The sequence below is a fragment of the Lipotes vexillifer genome, unplaced genomic scaffold (assembly GCF_000442215.2).
Source record: "Lipotes vexillifer unplaced genomic scaffold, Lipotes_vexillifer_v1.1 scaffold1223, whole genome shotgun sequence".
NCBI lineage: Eukaryota > Metazoa > Chordata > Mammalia > Artiodactyla > Lipotidae > Lipotes > Lipotes vexillifer.
The window spans coordinates 202508-210691 of NW_006795957.1; the positions used below are offsets into that span (position 1 = coordinate 202508).

At 59.1% G+C, this 8184-nt stretch overlaps 1 protein-coding gene across 2 annotated transcripts in view; it reads right to left on the reverse strand.

Annotated features, from left to right (window-relative positions):
* U2AF2 (U2 small nuclear RNA auxiliary factor 2) overlaps nucleotides 1-7457 on the reverse strand; it is a 16568-nt gene extending 9111 nt beyond the window's left edge. The window contains exons 1-5 of one of the 2 annotated variants that reach the window (XM_007467993.1): nucleotides 7375-7457; nucleotides 3349-3484; nucleotides 2723-2767; nucleotides 2330-2433; nucleotides 1856-2007 (exon numbers count right to left, since the gene is read on the reverse strand). In XM_007467993.1, coding sequence (XP_007468055.1) covers nucleotides 1856-2007; nucleotides 2330-2433; nucleotides 2723-2767; nucleotides 3349-3484; nucleotides 7375-7423 — 486 coding nt within the window. In that variant the 5' untranslated portion in view covers nucleotides 7424-7457. The remainder of the gene's footprint in view (nucleotides 1-1855; nucleotides 2008-2329; nucleotides 2434-2722; nucleotides 2768-3348; nucleotides 3485-7374) is intronic. The other variant, XM_007467994.1, reaches the window with a different exon arrangement.
* Between the last annotated feature and the right edge of the window lie 727 nt (nucleotides 7458-8184).

Consider the following 8184-nt stretch of genomic DNA (forward strand, 5'->3'; position numbering starts at 1 on the left):
AAGGGGGAAAAAAAAAAAAAAAAAAAAAAAAAAAAGCCTTGTCCTCAAGCAGCTTAGACTCCAGTTAAGGAAGCAGAATTTAGTCAGATAAATACACTGATGAATTTATAACTATAAAAGAACTCTAAAGAAGGGGGTTGGGGGGCTGGTCAGGGAAGGCTTTCCTAAAAAAGTGAGCTTGAGCTGAGATGGGAAGGAAGGATGAATAGAGCTTACCTAAGCAAAGGGGGGTGGGGTGGGGATGGGGTGGTGGAGAGAGCCTTCCAGATAGGGAAGAGTATATGCCAAGGCCCTGTGGTACAAGAGAAATTGCAATCAGTGTAGCTGAAGAGCACAAAGGAGAAAGGAAGGCTGGATGGAGGAGGAGGCTGGGGAGGTAGGCAGGGCCAGACTATATTTAGCACTTATAGACCATGTGAAGGAGCTTCGTTTTTGTCCTAGGAGCAGAAAGAAGGCATTAGAGGGTGGAGGGTGACCAGATTTGTGTTTTGAAAAGTTTACTGTGGCTGCCTAGAGGAGAACTGATGAGGGGACAAGAGACCAATGGATTTGGGGAAGAGGAGAGGGAGGTGGAGAGAGGAGGGGAAGGGTGAGAGAGGGAGACACAGAGGGGTTTGGGGGTAAGGGGAGAGGGATGGGGGGCGGGGGGGAGGGAAGGGAACAGTGGAATATGGGTGGGGGCATAGAGACCAACAGTAGGAACAAAAGCAGGAGAAAGATCAGAGAAAGTGGGGAGGAGGCAGCAGCAGGAAACAGCCAGGGGCCAGGAGGCGGGACAGGAGGTGCGGAGAGAGCCACGGGGCCCCAACCAGGGGGAAAGAGAAAGATTGCTCAAGAAAGATGCGGCAAACAACAGGGAGAGGCAAAAAAAAAACATAAAACAGAACAAGGAAACGGAACGTGTGAGAAAAACACCCAATGGCGACAGCAGGAGAGAAATGGCAGGGAAGTGGAAAAGCAGCAGCAGGCAGAACACAGAGGAAACCCGAGTGAGACAGAGAGAGAGAGAGAGAGAGAGAGAGAGAGAGAGAGGAGCAAAGGGATGGAGGAAAGAGGGCAGGAGGCGGGGAGCGCAGGGCAGAGGGTTGGGGAGGAAGGGTGGGCGGGAGGGGAGGAGAAAAGAGTGATGTGGAGGAATCTGGCCCTGGAGTCCGGGGGCTGGTTTATCAAATGTAGCAAAGTGCAGGTTGAGAAAGTCAGAATGGACCTTACTTGCCTTCGACGACGGTAGCAAACTTTTTGTTGCTACGAGGGATCTCAGCCCCACAATATTTCACTTTAAAGAGAAATGGAAACAACTCTTTGATCTCGGGATTCTCAGGGGGTGTCACGGGAAGGGGTGGGGGAGAGGGGGAGGGGAGAGGAGCGTTAGGGAAGGTGGGGGGAGGTCGGGGCGATCAAAAATAAAAGAACAGCGACCATGGGAGGGATGTGGGGAGAGGATGGGGGACACAGGCGGCAGAGAACAAGAGGCGTGTCAGAAACACTGAGGGGGAGCGTGCGTGTGCGTGTGCATGTGCATGTGTGCGTGTCCGAGTCTCCCTCTCTGTCTCTCTCCACACGGATTCGGATTCGTGGATTCGTAGGTACATTACGTGTGTGCCTGCTCTCTGGGTTGCTGGAGGAGGTTGGGAAAGGGAGACGGGAGAGGGAAAGGAGGGAGGGAGAGGGCCACCCCCAGCCCGGCCCCTGGCTGGCTCAACTCCATCGGTCCGTCTGGGAGGGGGCCGGGGGGTCTTGCAGGAGCAGAGTCTCACCCGTGCAGGTTGGGGGACGGAATGGAGGGAAGGGGAGGAACAGGTCGGGGGGGACAGGGAGAGGTAGGGGCAGGGGGAGGGCAGGGGGAAGGCAGTACCTCAGTGATGCCGAAGGGGATGTTGCCCACATAGAGGCGCCGGGCCTGTCTGGTCATCTGGCTACCGACCACGGGCACCGGTGTCGGGGTCACAGCCAGACCGTCGGGGGTCATGGTGGGGAGAAGGGCGGTGGCTGGAATCTGACCGGCAGCTTCAAAAGGAAGAGACGGGGATTAGAGGACATCAGGGCGCCCGTGGAGCGGCTCAGCAGCAGCGCCCTCCCGGACATGGGCAACCACCGCCTCTGCAAAACCAGGTCTGTTGACAGCTTCATCCCTGCTGTCAACTACAACAGTAAGGGCTGTTATCAAGGGGCTTCAACAGGCAGAAGCCAGAAAACCCAGGGTGAAAACCCCATCTGGCACCCCCCTAAAACCGAGGCTCTGCTTCCACCCCAGTATACAACCACTCCAGCTCACGAGAGGGTGAGGGGCCAGAGGACCAGTAGGTGCGGGGCGGCGGCTGAAGCCTACCTTGCATGGCCTTGTACTGCATGGGGGTGATGTGCTCGAAGCCGGGCGGCGGCACGTCCCAATATTTACGGACCTTCTTTTTCTTCTCGTGGCGGGGGGAACGACTGGGGAGGGGGAGGGGAGAGCGGGGCAGGGCGACCTCAGTCTGACCAAAGGTGGGCCTGCAAGTCCCCCCAGGTTCCCCTCGGCTCCCCCGCCCAGCTCGGCTCTCTCCAGGAGGGAGAGGGTCCGGGTCAGGGCCGTGCCCAGGCCCGGGGAGGGTGCTATTGCAAGGCAGGTGGGCTCTCCCCAGTGCTCGGGCCGGGGCTGGGCGAGGACAGGGCAGGGTGCACGGCGGGGAAGGAGGCAAAGGGAACGGACGTCAGGGCGGAAGGGGCAGGAGGAGAAGCTCACATCAGTCCACCGTGCTCCTCTTTAGCGCCTCTGGTCAAAGGTTTGCTGGGGGGTGGGAGGGAAAGGTGTGGGGAGGGGTGACTGGGGACCCTCGTCTTCCCCACACACCACAACCCCCCAGGCCGCTGAGTCCAGGGCTGGGGCAGGGCCGAGGTGAACAAGCAGCGGGCAAACCCCCTCGGCCCTGCCATTTCCCCCACGCCCCCCACCCCCAAGCAAGAGGAAGGGAGGAAGGGCCAGACAGACCACTTTCTAGCTGAAGAGACTGAGGTGGGAGGAGGCAGGACTTCCACCTATCCCGCCCTTCCTCACCCAAGGGGCAGAGAGGACAGAGGGGAGCCTGGGGAGGGAAGAGGCATTAGAGCGGAAACCGCCGTCCCCCTCCCAGGGCGGCACCCCGGAGACCCGCACAGTGGGCACAAGAGGGCCGGGAAGGGAAGGGAGCCCCTCACCAAGGGACAGACAGAGCGGCTCCCTGTCACCAGCGACCCACCAGAAACTGAAGGAAACCCCAGGAACGGGGAAGAAACTGATTCAGACAGATGAGCAGCAGCGCCTCCCCCAGGTCCACGCGGAGAGGAGCCCCGGAGCCCCAGGACGCAGCTGCCCGCTCCCCGCCCTGGTACCTTCGGCGCCGCCTGTCCCGGGAGGCGCTGCGCTGGTCCCGGTTGCGCCGGTCCCGGCTGCGGCTGCGGCGCTTGCGGTCCCGGCTTCGAGAGCGGCTGTGGCTGCGCTTCCGGTGCCGGTTCTCCTTGTCACGCTCTGGGCAAGGCGGGGGAGAGGATGAGCTGAGGGAAGCTGCGGCCCAGCCCACCCGCGCACTGCTGGCTTTGCCCCAGCCCCAGGGAGGCCACCCCCAAGGGGAAGGGGCTTGATGGAGGAAGGGAGAGCAGGCTTCCTGGGTCCACACACGAGTCCAAAGACCCTTGGGACCGGGGCGGGAGCTGGTTACCTGAGGGGACAGGGCCTGGAAGTGCCCCCGGGGTGTAAGGTACCTGAGGATGCTCAGGAGGAGCTGGGGAGCCAGAGAAGACAGAGGAGGCTGGCTCCTGGTCCCCCTCGAGGGCTGAGGGGCCTGACCCCAGGGTCGTCCCTGAGAGGGGCAGGGCTAGAGGCTGGGGAATCAAGAGACCCAATGATGTTTTCCTGAAGGGACCCAGCAACCCCTCAGGAGACCTCCTCAACCAGCTGGCCCCCACTGCCCCACCATCAGGCCCCGGGGTCAGGTGCCAGGCAGGACCCGCTTCGCTGAGAAGCAGGGAAACCCAGCCCATCCCCACCCCACTGGCTGAACAATGCAGGATACCCTCCTCCAGGAAGGCGTGTCTTTCAGAATCTGGGGGGCGGGGGGGAGGTGCCGGCCCACTACCCCCCATTCCCACACTCCCTCAGAGCCAAGGACAGCAGGAGCTGGGGCGGAGGCTTTCTCCAGAGCTCCCCTTGGCTCCTTCAACCTACCCCCACTCGCCTTGGCGGCGGCGCCTAGGAACAGAGCACAGCCTTGCCAGCAAAGCACAGAAACCTCGGCTCCCAGCAGACCTCTCCCCCTCTGAAGGAGGTTCAGCTCCTGCACCACGCTGTTTGTACTCTATTTCCTCGGTTCAAAGATGCCACTGATTCCTCCACTATCCTTGACTACCTCTCAAACACGTGTTAACTTTACCACGTGCCTGGGGACGGGAAGGCGGGTGTGTGTGTGGGGGGGTGGAGATAATAAGAGAATGCCATGGACCTCACTACAACAGGATAAACCTGCACCTTAAAAAAGAGAAAACATTGTAGCAATCGTTGGGATGCCACCTAAAACCATATTCTGGGCTAGTTTTACTTGCACTCAATCCTTACTGTTACTTTGAGAAAACACTGGGGAGGGGGCCTTGCTCACGTAAGAGATAAGAAACCTAAGGCGCAGGGAGATCATGTGACTTACCCGTAGCCAAAAAGCATGAAAACGGTGAAGCCTGAATGTGAACCCTGAAATGTCAGCTAAGGCAGCTAAGCAGCGGACAATACTCCTAAAACACTGGAACCACTAACGACAGTGGGATTGCCTCCTTGAAGATAAAAAGACTAAACATAAAAAATAAATTGAAAACTGGCACCTGGAGGGGACAGGAGGGAATGGGCAAGCAGTGTGAAGCCAGAGGCAAGCAGAGTCACGGCACTGGGCCCGGGGAGGAGCCCTGGCCAGAGGCTTTGGGCCTCTGGCTCCACACTTGTGAGATGGGCAGGTTGTAAGCAGAAGACCCTTTCCTGTGGCTTAGGCTCTAAAACAGACAAGCAGGGAAAGCGACGAACACAGAGGAAGCAGTGGCACCTGCTGGGTGCCTGGGACACAGAAAAGGAAATTAATTCCCTGGAGACGCAGACTGACACTTGGAGGAAGCGGGACCGCAGAGACAAAGACCCACAGGCACAGAGACCCATGGGCAGAGCAACACATGGGCAAAGCTTCCCCTTGAGACAAGAGTAACACACCCCCCCCCCAACACACACACCCACTGATACAGCACAGATCAGAACAGAAAAGGGAGCTACGGTTGCTCAAAATGCTGTGGCCACCTTGTTGTGGGAACAACTCCACCAACCCAAGGGACATGCCCCGGGTTGGTGCATGGCCCCCCAGTACCAGTGAGAACACCCAGGAAGAAAGCAGGCAGCACACCTGCAAGTGCCCCAAAGAAGGCTCCATCAGTTCCACTTGGCTGTCCAGCCTAGCGGAACATGGCTTTGCAGCCAGGCAGACTCAGGATCGGTTTCAGCTTTTTTGCATAAAACCATGCAACAGCAACCAAACCTTTAAACCTCATTTTTCTCTTCTTTAAATGAGACTCATGCTTACCACCAGGTGTGGAACCTGGCAGAAAGACGTTTGGAAAGCAACTTTCCTTGCCCTTCCCCATCTCTAACAGCATCTCTGAGTGAGCTGAAAACCTGCCTCTGTACTTCCTCCCTAAGTAAGAAATTACACTAGGAATTATTTCACAATAAAAAATATCACTAGTCGGGCACTTAACGTATGCCAGCCCCCATGCCACACACTTTACATATGTTGCCCCATTTAATCTCAGCTCTGCCTCTGATCAGCTGAAACGTGGGAAAGTTTTTACTTTCTGAGCCTGTTTCCTCCTCTGCAAAGAGCAGGAAATCACTTCAGCCTCATAGGGCTGTTGCAAGATCCACTTAGAAAAACTGTGCAAAAGAGCTTAGCAAAGTGCCTGACACATGCTCAAAGTTTACCTGCAACTATCATTCTTATCATCCCTGTTTATTCCAACATCTCAACGACAAAAACAAACAAAAAAGGTCACCCTACACACACCAAAAAAATATGCACACAGCTACTGAGCAATGAAGTAGGTACTAAAACCCAGGTCTGCTCACCTCCAAAGCCTGTACTGTTAAACGGTACATCATGCACTTACAGACACCCCGTGGGCACCCCGAAACGTGACTTCTTGTCTCCTAACCCAGCCACCCCCTACCCCACTCTAGGCTGGGCCGAAAGGGGAATCCCAGCGCCCCATGGGGCCCTCCGAACACAGGTAGCTTAAGCCTCAAGCCTACCACCTTCCCTCGGCCTAGCTTCCTCACTCTCAAATCGGAATAAGACGACAAAAAAAAAGTGTTATCTAACGCTTCTCTCAGTGCTAACATTCTAGGGGCCCCCCAAAGTAATCAGCATTAGCACGGCCCCGTGCTTGGACTCGGCGTCACCCGAGGGGGACGTGCCTCCCACCCCCCCGACTGAACCAGGTCCCCCTATTCGCTCAGCCTCAGTCTCCTCCCCTCCACGCTGAGATTTACGAGGCTGAGTCTAGGTGTCCCGAGCTGCGATCCTACAGGACGTGGGATTTGCCTCTCTAGCTAGGGAGCGATGGGACGCAAACATTCCGCACTGTGATCGCCGGAAGAGCCAGAGCCCCGAGGAAGGGGTACAAGCGTGCGAGAGGAACACAGAGCACGCACAATGCGGCCTCTTCCACAAGCGCCGACCCTGGCGCCCCACGGCAGCGGCCCGGCGTGACACTGGCGGCCGGTCCGCAGGACTAGGCGCAAAGGGCGGCGGTGCTACAAGCGCCCCCCCGCGCGGCTCGGCCCGTGCCCACGTGAAGGGGGGCCCACAACGGCCATTTTGGAACAAAGGGGGCGTGGAGACCCAGGCCGCGGGCCCGGCCGGAAGCGGAAGTGCCAAAGCAGCGGTAGAAAAGGAGGAGTTGCGAGACCAAATCTATATAATCTCCTTTCCAGATTAAAAAAACCTAAGTCCGCGAGGGGACACCCGGCAAGCCCGCCGCGCGTGCCGGGGACCACGTGGGGCTCGGAAAAAGGAGCGCATGCGTCCGGGCCTGCGCTCGCCGCTCCCTCCCCTCCTGCGCGGCGGCACGCCGGGAGGTCACGTGAGCGAGGCGCGCGCCGCGGGACTTGGTGGGGGGGGCGCCGCGCGGCCCTGAGAGGAGGGGGGAGCAAGGAGGAAAATGGCGGGGGGGCACGCCGGGAGGTCACGTGAGCGAGGCGCGCGCCGCGGGACTTGGTGGGGGGGGCGCCGCGCGGCCCTGAGAGGAGGGGGAAGCAAGGAGGAAAATGGCGGGGGACACGGAGGGAAGCCAAGAGTCGCCCCGCCCGCCGTCCCGCACCCCCGGCGCCCTCACCTTGCTTATTCTCGTTGAGCTGCCGCTCGAACTCGTCGAAGTCCGACATGCTGAGGCGGCCGCGTAGGGCCCTGTGGAGCTCTCGCCTCGCCTTGCCGCGCGCCCGCTCCGGCCGCTTCGGCTACTTCCGCCGCTTGCTTCGGCTACTTCCGGCCTCCGCCGGCGCTCCACCGCCTCCTACCTAATCAAGCCCGGGCCGCCCGCTCCACCCCGGCTCCGCCCCTCTCCCCGCCTGCGCGCCCGCGAGGTGCCCCTCCCCCCCGGGCCTGGCTCCGAAATGCGTCGGCTATTTCCGGATCGTAGAGGAAAGCCTCGGGAGCAGCGGCTACGGCTGCTTCCGAAAACACCCGAAGCGAGGGTTTCGCCGCCTTCCCAGGTTTTCGTAACTTTTCGGATATTAGCTCTTCAACGTTCAGATGTTTCCGTAGATCCTCGCGTTCCTCTGCACCCAGCCCCCTCTAAGAATTCGGCTTCTTCCGAAAATTGAAACTGTCCCAGTCTTTGCTTGCGCAGATTCTCCCCGCTCTTCTCCGCCGGCCCTGTCCAAGCAATCGGCTACTTCCGACAATCCTAACCGTCCCGGACTTCGTTACTTTCCGAAGGCTTCCGGAGCTCGCCCTCAGACCCAGCCAGAGATTAAGCTCGTTTCCAAACTTCGGCTCTTTCCGGAGATTACAGGAGCACCCTCCTCCCCTCTCGGAGAAGTTCGGCTCCTTCCGCCACCGCTTCGGGAAGGCTTCACTCACGGGAGATAGCTTCGACTTTTTCCGTCGGCACTTCGGCTCCTTCCGGCTCCGGGAACCGAAAAGG